The 26315-nt window shown below is 40.0% G+C and overlaps 1 protein-coding gene and 1 non-coding gene across 7 annotated transcripts in view; one reads left to right on the top strand and one right to left on the bottom strand.

Moving 5' to 3' along the window:
• Positions 1-25667, bottom strand: part of LOC103703829 (phospholipase D delta-like) — a 73011-nt gene extending 47344 nt beyond the window's left edge. For all 6 annotated transcript variants that reach the window (XM_026803314.4, XM_039126838.3, XM_088723159.2 and 3 more), the window contains exons 1-2: positions 24708-25667; positions 6491-6607 (exon numbers count right to left, since the gene is read on the bottom strand). In XM_026803314.4, the coding sequence (XP_026659115.4) occupies positions 6491-6607; positions 24708-25667 (1077 nt within the window). The remainder of the gene's footprint in view (positions 1-6490; positions 6608-24707) is intronic.
• TRNAL-CAA (transfer RNA leucine (anticodon CAA)) lies at positions 9936-10016 on the top strand. The gene has a single exon. It is a non-coding gene; the product is annotated as a tRNA-Leu (tRNA).
• Positions 25668-26315: the final 648 nt, after the last annotated feature.

The following is a 26315-nucleotide window of genomic DNA, read 5'->3' as shown; positions in this document are numbered from 1 at the left end:
GGGACGCTCATGCATCCAACCGAGCCACACAGAAGCAATCCAAGGGAGCCACATGGGACGACGCCATAAACAGCATGTTCGGTCTTCATGGGAAAGCCAACGAATCCATGGAGGAGTCCATGCCAAGCAAGGACTCTTCCATAGCCAACCGAGCAAAGGAAGCTTCAGCAGTGGGACAGATGGCACAGATCGATCGGACCTTGCATCCCGGTCAACCAGGACGCGTCCCGAGAGGAGTCCAACTTCAGCAGGGGGTCTTCAACGCCAACCGGATCCCGCGTCCCGGCCAACCAGGATGTGCGTCCCAGATTCCCCCTTACCATGTTTGAAGGATTTGCTTCATCACGCCACAAGGAATCTTTCCAAGTTTGGGTCCCTCGTGCGGCCAACTTAACTAATTAGATAAACTTGGAAGTCTATCAATTGTCACTGAATCTTTTTCTTTTCTTAGGAGTCTGTAGTTATTTAAAGGGTTGTAGAGCCTTTTGTGAGGCATCCATTGTCGAGTTGAGTTTTGTTTCTCTTTGAGAGAGTCGGCCGAAAGGCTTGGGCGGCACTTGTGCCAATTTCGATCCTTAGATAAGTTGTCTAGGACATGAGCTAGTGGTTGATACATCAATCTCCACTAGATTGGGCTAGTAAAGGGTCCTTCCGATCCTTTTATTAGATTTGGGCTAGCAGAGATCCTTTAATGCTCTACTAAATTTATTTTCTGTTTTTCTTTTGTTTGTTCTTCAATTCCGAGTTGAATAAAGTTAGTTGTTTCATTGAATATCCTTGCAATTGTGTGAGTGTTACCTCTAATCGGTCCAAGGCAGTGAATCATTGAAGCAATCTCCTAACCCTTGGCGGACGGCTTGGCGTGGGGGCTTGGGCCTGAGACCCCCCCTCCCAACACAGTTCTATGGTTGCTGGACTAGTTGTTCTTACTCCTGAATGGTGCGGCAGATGATTGTTTCGGCCTTTTCAGCCTTAGGGCTGCAAGGTAAGGGTACTACACCATCTCAGCCTTGGTTTGTTGATTCTGGTGCATCAAATCATATAACAGGTTCATCTGATATGCTTAGAAATGTTCGTCTGTTTCATGGTTCATCACATATTCAGATTGCTAATGAAAGTAATTTATCTATTACTATTGTTAGGGATATTACTTCATCTTTCAAGAATATTTTTGCATCGCCTGGACTTTCTTCTAGTCTTATTTCGTTGGTCAATTGGTGGATAACAACTGTGATGTCCATTTTTCTCGTGATGGTTGTCTTGTGCAGGATCAGGTGTCAGGGATGATGATCGCGAAGGGGACTAAAGTTGGGAGATTGTTTTTGCTGCACTTTTCCATTCCTAGTTTCATATCTGTGGCTTATACTGCTGTTAAAAATAAGAGTGAAGTATGGCATAAACGTTTAAGCCATCCAAATTCCACTATTTTGTCTCATTTGTTGAACTCTGGTTTGTTGGGCAATACAAATCAATTTTCTTCTCATGGCCTTTTCTTTGATTGTTCTACATGTAAATTAGGAAAGAGTAAGACTCTTCCTTTCCTTCTCTTGGTAATCATGCAGAAAGGTATTTTGATATTATTCATAGTGATGTTTGGGGCATTACACCTATTATTTCTCATGATGATTATAGTCGGTTTACCTAGGTGTATTTTCTACGTTCCAAATATGAGGTCTTCTCTATTTTTCAGACCTTTCTAGCATATATTGAGACTCAATTTTCTACTGGTATTAAAGTGTTGAGATATGATTCTAGTGGAGAAGATATGTCTCACGGGGTTCATAATTTTCTGCATCAAAAAGGTCTTGTCTCACAACCCTCATGCCCATATACGCCACAGCAAAATGGCATGGCTGAACGAAAGAACCGTGATCTTTTGGATGTCGTTCGAACTTTATTATTTGAGTCTTATGTTCCATCTAAATTCTAGGTTGAGGCTTTGTCTACTGCAGTTTATTTAATTAATAAATTGCCATCTCAAGTGTTAAACCTCCACTCTCCATATTATCGTCTTTACCGTCAGCATCCTAGGTATCATGATTTGCATACTTTTGGTTGTGTTTGCTTTGTGCATTTGCCTTCTCATGAATGCCACAAACTTTCTGCTCAATCTGTTAAATGCACCTTTATGGGATACAGTGTTTCTCAAAAAGGCTTTGTTTGCTATGATCCATGCTCCAACAGAATTCGTGTTTCTCGCAATGTTGTCTTCTTTAAGACTCAGTACTTCTTTTCCACTCATGTTGAGTCATCTCCTGCAGTTTCTATTCTTCCTAGTTTTGATGACTTGACCCCTCCTCCTCTGTGGACACTCCTCTGAAAATAAATGTTAAGTATCGTCGCGAGGAGGGCGATCTTCTTCCTGATCCTACTCGATTTCGGCAGTTAGTTGGCAGCTTGAATTATCTGACTATTACATGGCCAGATATCTCTTTTGTTGTCCAGCAAGTTAGCCAGTTTATGCAATCCCCACGGCATCTACATTTGGCGGTTGTTCGCCATATCATTCAGTATCTTCGAGGCTCTCCTAATCGTGGATTGTTCTTTCCAACTGGTTCTCCTATTCATCTTGTTGCTTTTAGTGATTCTTATTAGGCAGGATGTCCAAATACTCGTCGCTCTGTCACGGGTTGGTGTATGTTTCTTGGAGATTCCTTAATATCTTGGAAGAGTAAGAAGCAGGATCGTGTTTCCAAATCTTCGACTGAGTCAGAGTATCGTGCCATGTCTATTGCTTGGTCCAAAATTAAATGGCTTCATGGGCTCCTAGCTGAGCTTGGATTTCCTCAATCTGATCCTACTCCTCTCCATGCTGATAACACGAGTGCCATTCAGATTGCTACTAATCTTGTGTTACATGAGCTGTGAGAACCCAGATCAGGAAAAAAAACAGAGAGAGAGATTGATGGGCCGGCCCGAAGAAGCCGGGCCCATCTACCATTTACGATCGTGCCCTAGGCACGATCGTGGAAGAAGAATCGCGAGAGGGGGGGGAGTTACCACCGGAGAAGACGGCGATCGTGGGGGAAGGCGGCGGATTTCGCGAGCCGGCCGATCAAGGAGGATACCATAAATCCTCCTTCCTTCAACGAAGATCCCCACCAATCGCACGAAGAGGCCTTGGATCCGTTGGTTTCAATCCGAGTTGCTCACGGATTTCTCCACCGATTCCTCGCCGGAAAGGTCGCCGGAACACCCCGTCGGACCGAGGTAAGCGTGGCTCCTTCCCTTGTGCTTCCTTTGCTAGGGTTAGGGCGGTGTTGAATTGGGTTTTGGCCAGTGAAATCGTCAGAGAGGGATCCGAAATAGAGTACCCCTATTTCGGCCTCTCTCTTCCAGATCTTGCCACCGCCGGCCGCCGGGATTGGCCGGCATCCATGGCATTTGGGCGTTGATTGGGACCGAGCCACCATCAGGGTGGTCCTCGATGATGATGGTAAGGGGAGGGGATCCGGGTCTTAGGGAAGAAGAAGACGACAGAGGGCCTGTAAGCGCCTCTCTTCTGACCTCTGTCGACTTTTTCTTCCCTCCCTCTATTGGCCGGCCCCCATCGCCGGCCACTGCAACAGTGGCGGCCGGCGATGGTTCGGCCAGTGGTGGCCGAGGCGTGTTGGGGTGGGGAAGGAGAGGGCAGCCACCATGGCTATTACCCTTGGACCAAAGAGATTTAAGGGAGGGAGATGTACTCCCAACCATGAAGAGAGAGGGATCTTCCTTTCTCTTGGTCTCTTCACCAGGACCGGCCATCGTCGCCGGCGTGGCTGCGGCCACGGCGGGCGACGACGTAGGCCGGTGGTACAAGGGTGGAAGTCGGACCACCCCGACTGCCCTAGATCTGGAGGGATTGAGATGTTTGGAGACCTGGTGATGGACCCCATAGTAGATGTGAATTATGGTTTAGAATATTAAATAATTTAGTTTGTGATTTATAATTGATGTTGTAGGGGAAGAGTCAGCGGTGCCAGGAGATTTTGATCAGGGGACTCAGCACCCCAGTGCATAGGTTGTAATTCGGATCCTTGTTTGAGTCGGTCTACAATTTCTTGTAAGAATCCTTACATTTGAGCACCTCTATTTATGCATGTATTGGATTTATCGTTGGATATTTTTATATCAGTATGTTGTTATTAATTTTATGAGCTTGTATGACACATATGAGGTGTGCATTTGGTTTAGTGTGAAAGTATTGGAATAATTAAATTGGGAAGAATTATTATATTTTTGAGAATTTATGAAAATATGTGATGTGATTGAAATGTGATTAAACATGTAAAACTAGAAATGTAAAATGGGTTGGACTAACCTTGTCATGAGATAGCCTCTACGAGCTTATGCGTAGGATAGCTGCCACGAGCTGATGCGTGGGATAGCCTCTACGAGCTTATGCGTAGGATAGCCTCCACGGGCTTACGCGTGGGATAGCTGCCACGAGCTTATGCGTGGGATTTGTATAGTCTTGGACTGGGTTATGATCTTGGTTAGTTCAAAGCCAGAAGTGATAAATTCTAAAACTTGGGAATCAGAGTAATACGTGAATGGATCACATAATGTGAAAAAGGATTTATGTATATGAAATGGTTATATATACTTGTTGTTTGTTGAGCTTTTGAAATGATGAAATGACATTTATTTGTTACTTTGATGATTTTATCATTATTACTGTGTGTGGCTGTTGGGATTCTTACTGGGCTGGAAAAGCTCATACTACACTTACTTTCTTTTTCAGAGGCACTGGATTCGTAGAATCTGTCGGGTGGGACAAGAAGTGAGATCGATCTGGAGTCAGACTGCTAGATAGTTAGAAGTAGCTTATCTTTTATTTATGGACATTTGAAATTATGTAATAAATCAGTACATTTTAATTGGATTTGATTGAATTACATTAATCTTTGATTTTGGAAATTTTTGGAAATATTGTACCTTTTAGGCCTTACATGATCTCTAGGGTTTTACTTTAGGGATTATGTGGCCGTGTCACGTGGTCGACCCGAGTGATGGGTTTGGGGCGTGACATGAGCATACCAAGCACCTCGAAGTGGATTGCCATTCTATTCGAAAAGTTGTAGATCCTCATGTCACTTCTCTTCCGCATGTTTCCACTGACCTTCAGATTGCTGATGTGTCTACCAAGGCTATGACCCAGCAGCGTCATCAGTTTCTGGTTGGCAAAGTGATGCTTCTTGATCAACCAGCATCAATGTGAAGGGAGATATCAGTATGATAGAAGTATGTGCTAGCCCAGCCCATTAGGGTGTGTGCTGGCCCAGCCCATTAGGGTTTTAGACACATGCATGTTAGCAGTTTACATGCACATATTAGCCGCACAACACAGCCATATATTTGTAAAGTAAGAGCTATGCACATCTGTATAACAATTATGGTAAATAGCTTCTCATATTTAGAGAGATATGATAGCTGTTAGGAGCACAAAATCAGGGATGCATCTTCTCATATTTAGAGAGATATCATAGCACAAAATTAGCAATGTATCTTCCCATATTTAGAGCGATATGATAGCTGGTAGAAGCATAAAATTAAGGATATATCTCTGTATAATTTTCTATTTAATGAAAGGCACTCTCACATTGAGAGACATTCAGCAAAATTGGCATAGCCAACCACCATCTTTGGACTCCGCTCCGCTAAGGCCTCGTTCTAAGTCGATAGCTCTCGCCCTCTCGATTTACATCACCCAGCCTACATTCTTAGTATTTCGGCGATCACCCTTGGTGTTTTGGCCAAAAATCTTGGTATTTCAACAAGAAACCTCAACGTTTCGGCCTGCTCTGATACTTGGTAGGAGGCTGGCATGCCATTTGGCCTAATGGCTAAGCATGACTTCGGCCTACCAGCCGAGTACTTCATCCTAAGATTCTAAGTCTATACCTTGGGACTTGAAGGTTGACATCCTTCCAAAACCTCCGACTCGGCCTGCCCAAGATGTCACTTTTGAAGACTTGCTATTTCCCAGTCTATACTGAATAACCTTTTGAGACCTGTCATTGATCGGTATCCAAACCACAGGTATTGATCTGGATGTGCAGTAAACATAGATCAAATGCCTACTGAATAGTCACTACAAATTCTCTTTATTCCACATATATAATTTTGCTAGTATATTTAATAAACCTTCTAACTTTCTTATGTTTTCATCGAAGCAATTTATTTCTAACTAGCCTCTTTTGGATGAAATGAAAGGATATGAAGCAAAACTACCAAAAATTGTTTGGTAAAAAGGTTGAGCAAAGCATATTTCTGGAGCAGATATTAAATGTTGTATGTCAAATTCGAACTTGCTGACTGAAGAAGTTAATCTTAGCTTCAATTCAACATGCATAAAGATGATTCTTTATCATATGGACATCGAATTCAATTGTATAATTGTCACATTACCCAAAAAAATTACCAAGATGATTCAATATTAATGTATGAAATATTGTACTCCACTGATTGTGTGTAGAATCAAATGAATTTATGTTGTACAGCTTACCTGTTGCTTAACCATGCTAAGCTTATGGCTAGCATAACGAGGTGACAGGACACAAATGACAGACGAATGCTTGAAAAACTTTCGGGTTTCTTCATCATGAGTTTGCATAACCCCTCCCTGCACCCAAAGCCTGACTATCAAACTTCAGTGTAATGATCAATTTCAATTATACTGCTAGCAAGCGAAAATATAATACAAAGCATTCATTGAATTCTCAAACATAAATAATTTTAAATGCTTGTATCATCAAATAGACCATACAAGTTCGAGAGTCATTACAGTTCGTTGGCCAAGTGTAATGGCTAGAGAGACATATCATGTTACGCCAAAGGAAAAGTACAGTAATGAGTCTTCAAACAACTAAGATAACATAATTCAAAGGACTCAAAAATACACCTTAGCTTTAATTTAAAGAAGCTTTTCTTGCAACACAAGTGAAATCAGTTAATTTAGCAAATACAATCTTTGTTTTTGATTATCTATTAAAAGGTGTAAGGACTCTTATTTAAAGAGTTGAATTCTTTTCTATTTTGTAGGTTCCAAGCATTACTTCCATGAAGGAACTATTCAGATCAGAAGTTCTTTCTTCTACATCAAATTATGGTAGAAACTTGGAATGTTGTGGTCTATATGTTGAGTCCAACAACTAGAAAAGTGTCATTATATGGTTTGTTTGATGTCTTCAAATAGCTTCCAGTTAAGTGATAAAATTTGAAGGACTTATGAGCAGCTTTATTTTTCATTGTTCTGCAGGAATCCACATATATCTTCTCTTCTTCTAGTTGCCCTTTCGTCTTTCTTCTTTCTTCTTCAGTCCCAGCAACCAATTCAGCATTATCCATGAAGAGCTGCTTTATTTGTCTCTCATGGCAAGGCCCTCCTCCCCTCAAATTTCTTATATATGCAGTCCCTTCTCCGAATGCTTGTCAGTTCAATATCACCATTTCTTTTACCATAAAAGTAAGTAGTGCAACCTAACCTCAAATGATGATATCTCACTGATTCCATAGGGTAAAGATTAGGGAGTAGCATTCTGTGAGGTAGCTGGGAGATAAAGGTGTTATTTATGAGAATGAACTTCCTTAGGAGAATGCACACAATCCATTATGACACAGTTCAACAGCTCTCCCTACAAAGCAAAAAGTATTGAACTTCATATAATGTGGCTACATATCATTCTGAACTATAATATAAATTGGCCATATTCAGAATCCCATTTGTCTCCCTTGATCTATCAAGAAAACAGGAGAAAAAGGAAATTATCTTTAACTCTTTGAGTATATACTCATATACCTTCAGAACATCAGGAATAGCTCTTAGATAACAAATTCTATGAGGGCTCCAAGTGGATCGGACCAACTTGGCTTCTGATCTGGGACTGACCCAAAAGTAATCCAGCCGAATCCAAACCAGAGCCATTCGGATTTGACTCAGGTAAATTGACAAGACCCATTTAAAATATGGATCAGATATGGATCACATGAGACCCAATCAAACCCTGACCTACTTGAAACTAATACAATATGTAAAAAACATTTTCTTTATTCGTTTTTGTTTTCCCCTACCTTGAACTTGAGGAAGGGCAGACATAGAGCCCCACCTTCTTTTATTACAGCAAAGGGGGGATCCAAACCCAGGCTGCTAGTAATAACTTCCAACAACTTTACTAACTCTGCTATTCACTACCCACCCTGACCCTTGTCAACTTTAAGAATATTTTATTATTGTAAAACTAACAATTTGTTTCATTAACGATAACTTACATACAGTTACTCGTCTACCTTATGTGGAACAGGTCATTATTAAGGTTTCTTTTTTGCATAAGATATTTAGGACACAATTAGGTCTCCAGATATTGTTGATTATGGGTGACATAACAATATAAAATTATAAACAATGATATAACTAATTCCTAAACTCAAATCAACCTAACTGAAATAGAAGTACATAACGTTGGATTAAGAATTTTGACAATTTATATAGATCAGGTTTCAATCATGCCAAAAACCAAATCCGACCCAACTTGCTTGCAGTGAAGGATTTATATCACAAATAAATTAGACTAGCCAAACAAAATCCATGTATTTTAAAAGGTTAAGGACATGGTCGTTAATTGTTATGAAAATAAACCATCACCAATTGGTCTTTTATCTGGTTATGGATTGCAGCACCAGCACCTTTGCTATTTAAAAAAGAAAGAAAAAAGGAGCATTGCTTCTTCAAGCCTTGTAGGAATGCATGTTCATGTCTACTAACTATTTTCTACTTGTTGAGGCTTCAGACTCGTCATGAATAGGGCTGATGAAGCTGGCCTTATTCATGGTTCCCCTAGATATACTATTGTTCTTTAGCTAGTTTTAGGCTTTCAGCTTTCTGATGACCACTATGTCCTGTGTTATGAAGGGTCTGACCAGATTTTAAATTTCAAGCTCATTTCCTGTTTATATAGGCTGAAGATTGACTGCTCATTGATTATTGGTGTTCAGATCTCTACAGATAATGGTGACTGAAATCAAGGGACAAGGAGTTAGATTGATAATGAGATGTAGCAAGGAATTAGGAGTTTGGTTGCAGGACTGAAATTTGCACTCTAATATATTTCTGCTCACCTCTTCTATATGATAAATACAGTATGATAGAGTCCAGTCCCATTGCTGGACAATTCTAGTAGAACTTGGACATTTGAGAACACATGATGTTATCCATGATTTGAATAGTGTTGTATTTACAGTAGTGACATTCAGCTCATTGTGTATCTTTTCTTTATCATTGCCATTCCAATTTGGGTTCTTAAACAAATTAGAAGAGGATTATTTCTTGATGACCACAAACCTAACATTGTAAAGTTTATCTTGTTAATTGTGCCCCACTGCATAAGGATAAATCAACAGGTAGTCTTTAACTTATAATTCTATAAGAGACAAGTGATGTTCTACTTATGAAATCAGATGTAGAAATCAATCACTAATGATGAGCAGTAAAGGAATGATGGGAATTGGGAAATTATTCTAAGCATAATTATAAACTTTCTAGAATTGAGATTAAAAATTTCATTTAAGGTTGGTGCATCTTCGCATATTCTACAGTACTAAAACATTTCGATGAGAATAGAACCTAGGAGACACCCACGACATTAATTATCTCATGGATCGGGATCGGATTTGGCGGCATGGCCAAGTGGTAAGGCGGGGGACTGCAAATCCTTTATTGGGAATAACGAGGGTATCTCTAAATACATAGAAACTAACGAAGCAATTTGATGTCTGACTCGGGCCTATATGACATGACCGATCGATAATTCAAATCGAAGCAATTTGATGTCTGACTCGGGCCTATATGACATGACCGATCGATAGAAATACTCCAACATTCCACCTTTGTCATATATTCCATATATCACATTAGATAGATATCATGTTCATGGAATACGATTCACTTTCAAGATGCCTTGATGGTGAAATGGTAGACACGCGAGACTCAAAATCTCGTGCTAAAGAGCGTGGAGGTTCGAGTCCTCTTCAAGGCATAATATTGAGAATGCTCATTCAATGAGCAATTCAATAACAGATTCCGGATCTAATCAATATTGATATACCGAGTATCTTATCTGTTGATACGAAGTATTCCGGCGATCCCCACGATCCGAGTCCGAGCTGTTGGAATTGGAATAGGTTCGGCAGCGGATCACGAAATCTTGGCGATCTTCAATTTTTGGATTTGAAGAAAAAAAGTAAATAAAAAAAATATAGAAATAAATTTAAAATTTAAATTAAATAAAGAACAAATACAAATAAAGAAAGAACTTTGCTGACAATTATAGATTTTTGTCTGGTCGAAAGAGTCCTTCTAATATTCTGGTCTTATATCAGTTTCGATGTTTTTGAATATCCGTTTTCTGGATTTGGAAAAGTGCTGATTTTCAAGAACGCGAATCTTATGATATGTTGGGAATCTCCTATGATAATCATCCACGCCTTAAACGTATCTTGATGCCTGAAAGTTGGATGTTCAGTTCTTCTTTCTTTTATCACTTAGGAGCCGTGCGAGATGAAAGTCTCATGCACGGTTTTGAATGAGAGAAAGAAGTGAGGAATCCTCTTTTCAACCCTAGTGTATTTATATCTGAATGTATAAGTGTCCATACGGATCTACTTCCATGGAACATAATATCTTATTACTTTAATTTCAAATCACAAGATAACTCATTAGAATTAATAAGATCCATTCTGATGATATCTTATAGTCATTCGAAAGTATCTTTTATTAGCTTTATTTAGTTCTATTCTATACTGTATCCGTATCATTTATCCCTATGAGATACCATACTAAAATATTCTATTTTAGAAGGACCGGTTGTAGGAGATGTAAGGATTGATACATAGAATAAATTTTTATTTGATTGATAATTATATGAAGCGGAAGATATTTTAGCCATTTGCAACAAACTCAAACTTCCTTCTTGCATGCGCTGAATAAATTGAAACCCTTTTTATTTTTATTGGATGATCATGATACTTCCCAAAGACCGAAATTCTTGATCAATGGAGGAACAATATTACCATTTTTGTTCAAAAAGATACCAAAGTGGATGATTGACTCATTCCATACTAGAAATAATCGCAGGAAATCCTTTGATAACACGGATTCCTATTTCTCAATGATATCCCAGGATCGAGACAATTGGCTGAATCCCGTGAAACCATTTCATAGAAGTTCATTGATATCTTCTTTTTATAACTCGAGTTCCTTTTGGATTTTCTTCTTGATCAATGACGACCGCTGCATTGTCATCATATCGTACTATCATACCGTTGTCACGTTTGAGTTCTTTACATGTACGTACAATTACAGCTCTAATGACTTCTGATCTTTCTAGAGGCATATTTGGCACTACTGATGTCGTTTCATTGATTCCTCCTAAAGATTTCAATTCAATTGGAATTTGGTTATTCACGATGTACGATGATCCCTTTTAAGCATCCATGGCTGAATGGTTAAAGCGCCCAACTCATAATTGGCAAATTCGTAATCCTATGTTTCATTACATATATATATAATGAGATAATGAAAATAAAAGAAAATAAAAACATACCTGATTAATCGCTCTTTGTTGTTCAAAATGAAGGGTTTCATTTTTGTAATTTTCTAATCGTTCCAAAGTGTCACAAGTGGCATTAATCAAATTTTCTTTTTCTCGTTCTATCTCAGAGTATCCATTCATTCGATACTCTCAATCAAAGGTCCAACTGATCACCACGTCTGTATTGTAAATATGCAGTTATGAATAATCCTGCCAAAGTAATAGGAATTAGACCTAAGACGATTCCAAATAGAAAAACTTCAATCATTTCGGTTTTTTGAGGGGATAAAAAGATGGGTAAAATCTATCCCTAAATATTAATCTGAATTATCCGTGAATCTCAATAACCAAGAATTGGCAATTGATGTGGAAAGGAACCATGGAAGACCTGGAATCTCAGAGAAATATTCATTTTTATGAATTGTTCATTCAATTCATTTCAAATAAGTCGTATCTTATTCAAACCAATCAATAGAGCTGGGGTTATAGTTAAAGCAGCCAGTAGAAAACCGAAATAACTAGTTATAGTAGGCATGAAAGAGCTAAATTAGATATGTTCTTTTGTTACATATGTTGATAAAACACTTACCTAAGTTTCAATTTTCCCAGATACAAGAGTGACGGGAAGAAAAAACCAATTGACAGGATTAGTCGCATACCATTCCAAGTATGGTATTAGGATGTCTTGACTATCCTAATAGGTACCAGCTAGAATGGACTGAGATAGTTGCATCTCGACACTTGGAATGGCCAAGCATTCTAGGATAATTTTTCTTTCTTTATCTCTTCACTCTTGTTGCTATTGGTCGTTCCAGTCCATCCTAATACCATACTAACTCAAAAATCAAAACCAAGACAAAAACGGATATCTAGACTTTAATCCTTGTTTTGCCTTAGTTAAATCATCAAAAAAAATGAAAACTACTTTGGATGATAATGAATCAACCTCTTTTGGAATAATTTTTCAAGTCCAAATAAATCTTTGGAACTTCATGTGCCCATGTGTGTAATTCATGAATAGGCTAGAGCTACTAATTATTTGGATCAAGGTTCACCATACCGGTGCATACATCCCATACTAGGCATGCTATGCTGCGCCACTACTAAATCAAGAGGTATGGAAGACGTACTAAGTTTTGATCAGGGTATGCCGTATCGGTACTGGTTGGCTACCAAACCGGTACGGTTCCGACTCATACCGGTTTAAACCGGTACCGAACCGACGCCTTTTCCGCACGCGCGCAGGGGCACCCGCAGACGCGCGCGCATCTGCGCGCACCCCACGTTAAATACCACTCTGTGGCATTAACTATCCCATGCAGGCAAGCTGCCCTGCGTGCCCACATGGCGAGCTGCCCCGCATGCCCGCGTGGGCACATTTCCCATCTTGCAGAAGTGGTTCCTTGCGCGGGGAACTGCACGGGCGTTCTTCCCCGTGCGGGGGGCATGCTGCCTCTCACGCGGGGCGCTCTTCCCAGGGCGCGGGCCGATGTGAACCGGTCCGGTTCGCACTAGTACACAGCAAAAATTGGTCAGTTCCAGCCCCTATGGGCTGGAACCATTTTCCACAACTCAACTGTACCGGTTGGCGCTGGTACAGGTACCGGTACAGTACGTGCTGAATCGGCCAGTTCGGTTCAACAGACCATGGTCTTGATACATCGAACCGACCCGAAACCGAGCGTACCGATACTGTATCAGCATAATATTGATATGGGGTCCGATACCGAGATTGTGGACCTCGATTTGGATTGTTTTAATCTGTACACTAATCATGTTAACATAGGCTGGGAGCCAACATGATCTTTAGGGCAACACAACAAAAGAAAAATTACTGATTAAAGAAGAAGTAGAGTAAATTAGACCAAAGGCAGATTAAAACTAAATCCCAAATCTAGAAGGATAACTAATAGCTTACGTTGCTATTGGAGGTCTTTGTCAACACCTAGAATACACTAAGAATCTTTTAAGTGAGCCACAACCAAGGACTTCACCAACTAGCTATTGTCATTCTTTAGATCCATCAGGTTTGCTTCAAAATCCACCATAGCATGCGTGGAATCCATCATGCCAAACAATTTTAAATGGCACAAGCATAAACGTGCACCGGAGAAAACAAAGCTTTCATTTATTGATTTTTGAGTGCATGTGGTGGTACTAATAGGCTTTAAGACCCTTTATATTGATAAGGATGAGTAGGTGCCCTTGGAGCTTAACTAAAACTCAGATTTCTTCAAAACCAAGTCATCTAGAACATCCTCGCACCTTAGGAGCATTTTGGACCCATAAACTAGTTTGACGACAATTTTATATAATTTGACGGCACAATATATGTCGTTAGATTACTTCATGCTTGACTTGGACTCTATTTGGGATGACTTAGCGGTCGTCTTAAACTCAAACTAGGTTTGACTACATCATTTCTGCTATCCAAAATAGTTGGGCACCACGGGTACTACCATCCAACTGTAGTCGGACAACATGGGCTCTACTCTCAAATTTCTCATTTGTATTGCACTGACAGTGCTTTAGTAGATTGAGGTGATTCAAATGGTTAAAAATAAGGCTCGCTAAACTAGTATCAAAGGGCATACTGGCCGGCAACTGGTTCAGCATGGTATGAGTCCGCACCATGCCGTTCCAAGGCATACTGAAAAAGGGAGGCCAAAGAGGGAGGGGGAGAGGGAAGAGAGGAAAAGAGATAGAGGAAGGGGGGGAGGAGGGAAAGGTAGAGGAAGGGAAAGAGAGGGCAAGGAGTGGGAGAGAGAGGCGAGTCGAGAGGGAGAGAGAGGGCTCAAAAGCCCTCATCTCATCCATCATCCGTAGAGAGCCGAAAGTCCAACTTCAATTATGAAGTTTTAAAAAAAAATTAGGGCTCTGCCTCCATTTTGTTTTAAAACAAGGGTGACCGCCCGATGACGGCAGACGAGTTGAGGGCTTTCGAGCCCTCTCCCTCCCTCGGCCTCTCTCCCCCTCCCTCTCCCTCCCCCCTCTCCCTCTTTTCTCTCTCCTTAAAATGTGGGCGCCTTTTTTTATTTTGAAAATTTTAAGTGAACTCGGCAAGGAGTTTGCCGAGTTCACTTAAAATTTTCAAACTAAAAAAAGAGTCCCGACGAATCTCTGTTTTGAAAGAAACAGGGTCTCGACGGACCTCTGTTTCAAAAGAAACAGGGTCCAGAGGGGGAGCCCTGCTCTAGCCCTTTGTAGCCCTCCCTCTCTCTCCCTCTCCCTTCCTCCCCCTCTCTCTTTTATTCTCTTTCCTTCTTCCTCTCCCGCTCATGCCGGTTTCTCATTTTGAATGCTAAAACCATCCTGGTCCGCCACCGACATGGGTCAGTACGCCCCGAACTAGACAATTTAGGACAATTCTGCATTCCTTGGTCCCTAGGATGGACATTGTTGAGGGGCTCCTGACTGCGTTGAGGAATGTTATCTACAAGATGGAGGATGATGCATCAATCATTGTTCGAGCATAAAAAAGATAAGCATTACTTATATGTTAGTAAACTATTATAATGTCTTTGATTTGTGAATCTTAAACAATAATACCATAATTTACGTGCACAATAGATCAAAGAATACAGTGAAGCCAATGGCACATTCTCAGAAAGGGGTGAAGTTATTAGTAAAGAAGAAATTTGTCCACATACTATTCTATACTAGATCTTGCTCATCTAATGTGTTAATGCAAATTATGACTGATGCATTATCAATATTTATGTTTGTAGCTAAGTGATGGTTTCACTATGGTGGGATAGCCCCATGCTTGATAGAATATGCAATCAAGATCCTCTTGCAACAGTCTCAGCTAGTGGGTGTGACCGCAAATAGTCAACCTTTGCATTTGATTCACAGCAAGTTGAGACAATTGTTAACCTAGTAGAGACTAAATGCAGTCTATGCGCATCACAACCTGTGGCTGAGGTTGAAATGTCTTTAGTAGGAAGTTTATCTAAAGTATCAGTACCCACTCAACAATGACTTTGTATATGACAAGGAGGATCTTGTTATAGGTTAGCTTAAAGGCCAGTAAGCCCAACCAAAACTTAAATGAGCCAGGATCACCCCTTTGACCAATCAGTCTCATAGCCCAAGAAGTTTACAGTAAATGAAAAGAACTGAGCCGATCGACCCATCACATCCACAATCAGCCGATACCCAACAGCAATACCCATTGCAAAGTTCAGGAGAAGCCAGTCAAGGTCACAATTTGGTTCACGTCCAAAGATCTTAAGCTAGAGATTTGATAGAGAGATGTTGAGGAAAGGTGACATAGCAGAAAAGGACGAAGGGGCGATTTGATCAACAAGGTCATGCTTGAAAGATCAACATACAAATAAAAGTAAACTGGATTGGAGAACCCTGCGCTTGGTGAAGAAAATTCTCGCGAAAAGATTTGCATTAATATCTCAAAAGGCTACTCCTTACAAAGGATTATATGCATATTTATAGGACATGATCAACTAATCATGATTCAGGCATTAAGCCCAAGATAGAATCATTCTTGAGAGATGACTCAACAATAAGGAAACATGCTAGAGTTATTCTATTACAAATATGAAAAACTGGCTGAAATTCGATATTGTCCCTAATGAAAAATTTATAAGAAAATATGTCGAAAACCTTTGAATCCCGTTCATTCGCACACTTGCTCACAGAATGGGAATAAATCAATATTTGCATATTGCAATCTTCGCCCACAAATCCGTTAGCTCCTCCGATGCTTGGCATGGTCCAGCTGGTTGTAGTACTTGATGGCTACACTTTTTGTTACATTAAGAGGTCACCACAGCGCTAGGAGTAGCCATCTAGAGAGCCATTTAGGGAGGCGAAGCTAGTCAGTGAAGTCAAACTAATCTACCTATTCGAGCCAACCAAGAGAATCAGGAAGGTTTATTGAACGAAGGTAAGAAGTCGATGCCCCAGACAAACATTCGGGCAAAGTAAAAGAAAGAAGAAATCAAATACACTTAAAAGAGTTGATGAAAAGCTAGTTCATAGTGACTCTAAGAGTACCAAACCGTTCAACGAGCAGGTCATCTCATGATACAGGCAATGATGACAAAAACTCTTCGATTGATGATGGGTTCGATGGTCAGGGTGGAGGCAATGGCAAGGGAGGGGATGGCACATAATTCGCTTTGCTTACTCCATTCCTTAGTCAGACCCAATTTGGGGATGCAATGCAGGATAAGGACTGCCAGCATAGGGCTAGGGAGGAAATTATAGCATACATGTGGGGGAGACCTAGAGATGGTGGATGCAGTACAGATCTAGCTGATGAGGTGGTGCATCAGGTAGGATCTTGGACCCTTGGTACTCATGATCATCATCTTGTACCGGATCATATCCTCGCATGTCTGGTTATGATCCATATGGATACACACCCTCTGAGTCTCCATTTTCAAGTGGATATCCTCCTCTCCAATCTCAATCATAATATGGATCAGATAGGCTACCAATAAAGCAGTAGTATCAGCATGGCTACCAATACAGATAGGCTTTCTGAATGGCACAAATGTTACCTAGACATGTATAAGGGGCACCGACAGTCACTTGCAATTAATAAAATACATGTATATTTGTTGGCATCTTTTCCATCCAATTCAAGTGAGTGTCAGGAAACTCGGGGTTCTAGAAAACTTGATTGGCTAGCAAAAAAAGTGTTGAGTCTTCAACAGCAATGAGGTTGGCATGTGTGAACGTGCCATTGGCATGGTGATGAGGATTCAAGGGAAGATAGTAGCATGGATCCAGGTGCCTTGAGCTTCAAGGACTTTCATCACTGTCACACTATCATTCGAAGGTGGATCAAGGGTGTAGCGCAAGGATACAATAGAAAGATATAGTACTGGATTATAGTAGAAAGCTAAGTCATGCCTACTCCTAGGATAAAAAAAAGTAAAACTAAGATAAAAGATACATATTCAATAGATTGATCATCAAAGGATCCATATACAAAATACAATTCCATTATTTATACTAAACTACAATAATTGTCCACTCTTGACGGTTGTTATTCACATCCTCCACTTCTAGCGGTTCTAGTAACTGACACTGGTTGCCTTCTCACTATTGAACGATCATTAGAATCCATTATCTGTCAAATCGATACTCATATTTATCGATCTTGATCTATCGTTCATTGTTTTGACCTATATACCATTGGTCAGTGTTCCTTAATCGTCCTGCAACAAGATCTTCTGCGTCTTGGAACACCATCAAGGCCAATTTACTCATCCCTGTATTGTTGTTGATCATGACATTCGGCCTATTCATAGCTAAATCTTCATCTTTGAACTTGTCCCTCCATACTTGGAATTTATCACGATCCAACTCTATCAAGCCTGGTAAGGATCACGTGATTTTCACCTATTTGGACTTCATCCAATCGATCCACATGGCACTTCCTTTTAGCTACCATTTAAGCTATCGAGATAAGTGTAAACAATATTGCATTTCCATTTTTTATATAAATATTTATATTTAAATCTTATAGTAGTTAATATGACATGTATTACATAGCCATACCATTCTTTAGGCATGTAACATGAAATATTAAAGTATATAACATTGAAACATCAAAAACAAACTCACAAATTCCTATTTTCTATTTAAAAGTAAATAAAACTTAAAATACTAAAAACAAAAATTATTTTTTTTTTTGGGTGTACCAATATGGTTCAATATGGTACCTCTCCTACCGTACACAACCCAACACTAAGATTAGGAACCTAGAACAACATTGCATAAGATAAGAATTTATTCAAGTAGATTTACTTAGACTAGAATGGACTATATTTAACTTGAATTTGAGTTTTGCTCAAATCCACACATCAACTTTATTTAGATTCAAACATGATTAGGTGGAGATCCATAAGAAGGTTGTGCGTCCTCAAAGGAGACAAAATGGATAGCCTTTCAAAGAAGGCCCATCTCATATTTCTCTGTTCTTCTTTTAGTTAATAAACAAAGAAAGAAATCTGCTTCCATCACTTTTTTTCTACTTCTCTGAGCATTAAGTGTTGGAATATTTCAAAATTCCGAGTCTGCCCTTCTTTGTCTTTTGTCTTTTTGTCTAGTGTACTTTCTTTTAGTCCCACATTGGAAAGGAACAAAACTCAAAAGATCTTTATATAGTATTCAACCTTTTAACTTGGTGAAGCAAAGAAAGAAAGTAGCCCACGCGCGCATGAGCCCAATGGAGGTCCAAACCAAAATTGGCGAATCCGATCCGGAAACGTTTAACCGGGCGCGTTGCGATTATCACACGCAGGGGGACCCCCCCCCCCCCCGCGGGTGTGGGCTTGAGTCAGGTTTCTTTTTGCCGTTTTATTTTTTGAATTGTTTTGATAAAACGTCGCGTCTTTAAAACGTCGCACCTCTTTCGTAAAACGACATGTCTTTTAAATACGCCTCTTCATTTCTTTTTAAACCCTATCAGATCCGATAGAGTTAATCAATCAAAAAGCCTCTCTCTCTCACTGTTCCTCTGTTCTGTTCCCGAGAGGATACTCTCCTCTGTTCTGTTTCTGAGAGGATACTCTCCTCTGTTCTGAGCGCTTCTGGGCTGTTCGACAAGATCACTGCATCTGCGAGTGTGCGCTTGGAGTGATCCAGTTGTTGTATCCTGGAGGATAGGCCGCCATTACCTGCTACACCGAGATTCATTCTCCGAGGGGCGCGATCTATTCTTAAGGACAGTGAAATCACGCCTCAACTGATAAGTTCTTCCTTCTCTCCATCTATCATTTTTCTTACAATCTTAAGAATAGATCGGCATGGATTCTGCTATGATTACTGCTAGATCAATTCCTGATACTTCTAAAATTGAGAGTTTCAATGGTATGTATTTTAAGAGATGGCAAGAACGTGTTTATTCTGCATTGGATATGCTTAATTTTGCTCAGTATTTAAATCAGTCAAAATCGATAGAAGGGTCTGAAGATTTTGACACTAAATTCAAAGAGTGGGAACATGGAAATAAAATCTGTAGACACACAATTCTGAGTACACTGTCCAATGAACTTTTTGATGTCTACTGTTCATACAAAGAAGCTGCAGAAATTTGGAAAAATTTGAATAAAAAATATGTGTTAGAAGATGCTGGAGTACAGAAATATGCTATAGGAAATTTTCTGCACTTTCAAATGTCCGAGGATAGGGATGTGTCATCCCAAATACATGATTTTTATAGGTTAGTCACTGATCTTAAAAATGAAGATATAATGCTTCAAGAAGTTTTCCTAGCCGGCTGTTTGATTGAAAAATTACCTGAGTCTTGGAAAAATTATAAAAACAGCATGAAGCACAAAAGGAAACATATGAGTCTTGAAGATGTTATTGTTCATATTAGAATTGAAGAACAAAATCGAGTCAGAGACCGAGAACAATTGGCCAAGGAAATGACTTCCAAAGCCAATGTAATAGTCAGCAAACCAGGTGGGTCTCGTTCAAAGTTCAAGAAGCCTTATCTCAAAAATGATAAGAAACCTAAGTTCCAAGGTCTTGGTTTTAAAAGAAAGGGAACTTGTTTTGTTTGTGGAAAACCTGGACATTATGCTAATCAATGCAGGTTTAGAAAAAGGAATGATATATCTGTTAAACCAAATGCTAACTTGGTAGAGACAGATATTATTGCAGCAGTTGTGTCTGAAACCAACATGGTTATGGCAGCAAAGGACTGGGTGGTAGATTCTGGGGCTACCAGACATATTTGTGGCAATAGGAGTGCATATACTTCCTACACTCCATTAAATGAAGGCGAAGAACAAGTGTTCATGGGTGATTCGAGACCCTCGCCAGTGGTTGGCAAAGGAAAAGTACTCCTCAAGCTAACATCAGGAAAAGTCCTTTCCCTGAATGATGTGCTGCATGTTCCTAATATCCGTTGGAACTTAGTATCTGTATCTTTATTAGGAAAGGCTGGAATTAAAGTGTATTTTGAGTCTGATAAAATTGTAATGACTAAGAACAATGTTTTCATTGGGAAGGGTTATTGTAACCAGGGTTTATTTGTCTTGAATGTAACCGAAACTATGAATGAAAATGCATCATCTTTTGCTTATTTGATTGATTCTGTTGATGTATGGCATGGTAGATTAGGACATGTTAATTTTTCTTATATCAAGAAAATGAAAGACCTAGGCTTGTTAAATAATATTACCTTTGGAAATGTGAATGATAAATGTGAAGTGTGTGTAGAATCTAAATCTACTAAAAAGAGTCATAAGTCAATAGAAAGAGAAACTGAATTACTTGGATTAATACATTCTGATTTAGGAGATTTGAAAAACACTCCAACTAGAGGAGGAAAAAGATTTTACATAACTTTTATTGATGATTATTCTAAATACACTAAGGTATATCTACTTAGGACTAAAGATGAAACTTTTGAAAAATTTCAGCAATATGTTACTGAAGTAGAAAATAAATTTAATAAGAAAATTAAAAGAATAAGGACTGATAGAGGAGGAGAATATGAGTATAATCTCTTCAATAAATTTTGTGAAGATAAAGGTATAATCCATGAGATTACCCCACCATATTCTCCTGAATCTAATGGAGTTGCTGAACGTAAAAATAGAACTCTAAAAGAAATGATGAATGCTATGTTAATAAGCTCAGGAGTACCTCTTTATTTGTGGGGGGAAGCTATTCTCTCCGCTTGTCACATTCAAAATAGAATACCTTATAAGAAAATTGGTAAGACACCCTATGAGTTATGGGAAGGTCATGTACCTAACCTTACATATCTTAAAGTGTGGGGGTGTTTGGCCAAAGTTCTATTACCTGAACCAAAGAAAAGAAAGTTGGGACCTAAAACCTTTGATTGCTTATTTATTGATTATGCATTAAATAGTGCTGCTTATAGATTCTTGGTATTAAAATGTGAATCTAATATTATGGAACCCAACACTATAGTAGAATCTAAAAATGCTGATTTCTTTGAACATATCTTTCCTATGAAACTAGGTAAAGAAAAAATTGACTCTCAGTCTCATAATAAACAAGAAAAGGAGGCACATGAAAATTATGAAATTGATTTAAGAAGAAGTAAAAGAACTAGAAAAGAGAAAAATTTTGGAAATGATTTTTACACCTTTCTTGTTGATAATGAACCTCAAACTTATAAAGAAGCAATAACTTCAGCTGATGCACCTTTTTGGAAGGAGGCTATTAATAATGAAATAGAGTCTATTATGTCTAATCATACATGGACCTTAGTTGATTTGCCTCCAGGTGCTAAATCAATTGGTTGTAAGTGGATTTTTAAAAGAAAGTTAAAACCAGATAATTCAATTGATAAGTTTAAAGCAAGATTAGTAGCAAAAGGATACTCACAAAGAAAAGATATTGATTATTTTGACACCTTTGCACCAGTTTCTAGAATTTCATCTATTAGAGTACTCATTGCATTAGCATCCATTCATAATTTAGTAATTCACCAAATGGATGTAAAAACTGCATTCTTGAATGGAGAATTAGATGAAGAAATTTACATGGAACAACCTGAAGGTTGTATTGTTCCTGGTAATGAGCACAAAGTTTGTAAATTAGTAAAATCCTTATATGGATTAAAACAAGCACCTAAACAATGGCATGAAAAATTTGATAAAGTATTGGTATCTAATGGCTTTCTAATTAATGAGGCTGATAAGTGTGTTTATAGTAAGGTTGTTAATAATGTTGTTGTGATCATATGTTTGTATGTTGATGATATGCTTATAATGGGAACTGATTTGAATATAGTTATAGATACTAAGAAATTTTTAGCTTCAAATTTTGATATGAAAGATATGGGTGAAGCTGATGTAATTCTTGGGATTAAAATAACAAGAAGTTCTAATGGACTTATGCTATCACAAGAACACTATATTGAAAAAATTTTAAGAAAATTTGAGCATTATGATAGTAAACCCATATCTACTCCATATGATGCTAGTATACATTTAAGGAAAAATAAAGATAATGGTATTTTACAAATAGAATATGCTCGCATCATTGGTAGTTTAATGTTTTTAGTTAACTGCACTCGTCCTGATATTGCTTATGCAGTAGGAAGATTAAGTAGGTATACTCATAATCCTAGTAAGGACCATTGGAGTGTTGTTCATAGAGTACTAAGGTACTTGAAAGGAACCATTAATTATGGTTTGTTATATCGTGGATTTCCAGCTGTACTAGAAGGGTATAGTGATGCAAATTGGATCTCTGATTCAGATGAGATGAAATCCACGAGTGGATATATCTTTACTCTTGGTGGGGGTGCAGTATCTTGGAAATCATCCAAGCAAACATGCATCGCTCGGTCTACAATGGAGTCCGAGTTTATTGCCTTAGAAAAGGCAGGTTCTGAAGCTGAATGGCTTAGAAATCTTGTGGGAGATATTCCATTATGGAATAAACCAACACCTTTTGTGTCTATTCTTTGTGATAACCAAGTTGCTATATATCGAGCTAAGAATAAAGTTTATAATGGAAAGAATAGACACATAAGGTTGAGACATAATATTGTAAGGCAGCTGCTTGATGATGGGATTATATCTCTTGAGTTTGTAAAGTCAGAGTTGAATTTGGCCGATCCTTTGACAAAACCACTAGGTAGAAAACTAGTGAGTGAAACATCGAGGGGGATGGGACTAATGCCTATATCAAAGTCAATAACAACAGAAACCCAACATGTGTGATTGGAGATCCCATGAAGCATGTTCATATGGGTAATAACAAGTCGCTAGTTGACTGTGAGTACACTATCGTATTTAATTTTGAAAATCCATCCCTATGGTGTAGATAGTGCAAACTGTAGTAGATAAGGATGAGGTAAAGCTCTTAATGGATACCATAGTCCTTTAGGATGGTGTGTATACCTGCAGTACACACTTGATGGATCCACCTATATGGGTGTGGAAGTGGGGCCGCTTCCTATGAGAATTAGGCAGTTCTCTAAAGCACTCATGAATATCCAGGTAAGGTGCATGGCCTATTTGCACCAACCCGTTTAGAACAAGCCCAGAACTTGAGAGGTCAATGTGGGCTATGAGTCACTGATTTACATAAAGGACTTTTGGTTCATAGAAATTTCATGTTTCACCAAAAGTTCTGTAAGTCATACTTACTAGTCCTAAAAAAATGGTTCATAGTCTCAAAGACACCAATTTGATGCATTGAACTCTCGCGCTCGTTAACTTATTATTGAATTTTAAAATATGTGGGGGATTGTTGGAATATTTCAAAATTCCGAGTCTGCCCTTCTTTGTCTTTTGTCTTTTTGTCTAGTGTACTTTCTTTTAGTCCCACATTGGAAAGGAACAAAACTCAAAAGATCTTTATATAGTATTCAACCTTTTAACTTGGTGAAGCAAAGAAAGAAAGTAGCCCACGCGCGCATGAGCCCAATGGAGGTCCAAACCAAAATTGGCAAATCTTTCGTAAAACGACATGTCTTTTAAATACGCCTCTTCATTTCTTTTTAAACCCTATCAGATCCGATAGAGTTAATCAATCAAAAAGCCTCTCTCTCTCACTGTTCCTCTGTTCTGTTCCCGAGAGGATACTCTCCTCTATTCTGTTTCCGAGAGGATACTCTCCTCTGTTCTGAGCGCTTCTGGGCTGTTCGACAAAATCACTGCATCTGCGAGTGTGCGCTTGGAGTGATCCAGTTGTTGTATCCTGGAGGATAGGCCGCCATTACCTGCTACACCGAGATTCATTCTCCGAGGGGCGCGATCTATTCTTAAGGACAGTGAAATCACGCCTCAACTGATAAGTTCTTCCTTCTCTCCATCTATCATTTTTCTTACATTAAGTTCATATCAAATGCAGTATTGTTGATCCCATTGGTAGTTGTTGCTCTTGTTAATTCCAGCTAAGTAACTCTTTGCTCTTCTGTCCCTCCTGCGTAATGTGATTCCTGTACTCTGTGGCTGTCGTGCTTTTTAATGCATTTGTTCCCCAACCCCGCCCCCACCCACCAAAAGTTCTTTTTTTCTCCAAGGCATTATTCTATCGCAGGCATTGTATGCAACCGAAAACACAGGCATAATTTCAAACAGCGCAAACTTATGTTAAAAGAAAAAAAAAAAAAAAAAATCCGCCATGCGATAATGAGAGCATCCAAGAGCTGAAACGACTTACCGTCTTGAAGAAGAGCTTGTCGTGGGAAGTCCTATCATCCCACACCAACAAGCACACCCGAACCCCCTCCTCCGACTTGTACTTGAGCAGCTCCCCCAATGTGAGCGCCTCGGACATGGCCGGGATCCTCAGCGACCGTTCCCTCACCAGCTTCACCTTGTGGTAGATGGACCACCCCGCTATGTAAATCAAATGGTGCGCCTCCAGTATCGCTTCGCATATATCCTCCCAGCACTTGTTATGCCGAAACACCGTCCCGCCCTCCAATTCGATGTCGTCCGGGAGCTCCCCTCGCCGGACATGGGCATCCTGGTAAAGCGTCAGCATCCCTCCCTTCCTCAAGGGGAAGTACGTGTCCCGGACCCCTCTCTTCTCGGGATCCCCCGGGATGCCGTTCCGGTACGCCGGATTCTCCTCCACGGGCGTGAAACTCATCGAGACGCGGAGTGCCGAAGCCGGCCTCGGCGGCCGCCCGGAGGGGGCGATCACCGGGAACCAATCGTCGATCAGTTGGCCGGAGGCGATGCGGTCGGCGGGGACGGTGGCGGTGCCGATGAGCTGGGCGCCGAAGACGTCGCTGTCCTTGACCTCGAACTCGATGTGGCCGGCGCGGTGCGCGAGGAATAGCTTGAAGTGCTCGTTCCAGTGGGGTTCCAGGGAGTTGGGGATCACGCGGGTGCGGGCGAGGGTGTCTCTGGCGAGGATGACTTTGACGTAGGGGTCGCTGGTGATGGCCTTGGGTTTGGGTTGGAGGGGGAAGTGGGGACTCGTCTTCTTGCCCGTCCTGAACTCTTCTTCGCGATCGGTGCGGCGGCGGGTGGGGAGGGAGAGGCCGCAGGCGCCGAGGCAGCGGCGGATGCGCTCGGTGAACATGTCCATGTTGGGGAGGTCGCGGGCCTCGCGGATGTGGAGGTCCAGATCGCCGTGGAGGAGGAGGAGCCTCTCCGGGGTGGCGTCCATTGTATTCCTCGGGGGAGTTGGAAAGGGGTCTCAGGAGCCGCCGCCATGGGAGGAGGAATGTATGTAGTAGGGAGGGAGGAATGGGAGGAGGTGTAGGAGAGAAGGGAAGGATAGGTTCTTGGTTGATGCCAGAGGGTTTGGAATCGCCAAGGCTAAAGGAGAGGGTTTTGCGAGATGAGATTAGATGGGGGTTTTGGTTCGTTGGAGGAATAAAGAAATGGCTTGGATCGGCTGGGTGATGGAGGCTTCTTGAATTTTTCTAGAAGAAAAAAATGATGATGGATCGGATGCCTTTGGGGAATAAATGGAGAAGACCGTTGGAATTTTGAGGGTGAGATTTCTCATTCATCGTTATTGCTTTTGGCTGGTATTGTTTCCTTCTCTTGAAGAAGTCATGCATAAATCAGAAAAACTACAAGCAGTTGCCTGATTGCTTCTCTGTTATCTTCAGGTCCCACCCCCAGTTTAATGAGTTATCTTTATCTTTAATTATGTAAATAAGAACATGGTATATATCCTCTATATAGATCATAGGATCTTATGTGAATAGGTAAATTCTCTTTGTTGAGACATTCTTTGCTTCTTGCTGCGAATATGGTCTTCAACCCATTAGGAGCATCCTAACAAATAAATATGGCATAGATATTT

The sequence above is a fragment of the Phoenix dactylifera genome, chromosome 6 (assembly GCF_051530095.1).
Source record: "Phoenix dactylifera cultivar Ajwa chromosome 6, Ajwa_hap1_PhDact_Kaust_v1.1, whole genome shotgun sequence".
Taxonomy (NCBI): Eukaryota; Viridiplantae; Streptophyta; class Magnoliopsida; order Arecales; family Arecaceae; genus Phoenix; species Phoenix dactylifera.
This window is presented reverse-complemented; position numbering and strand designations above follow the sequence as displayed.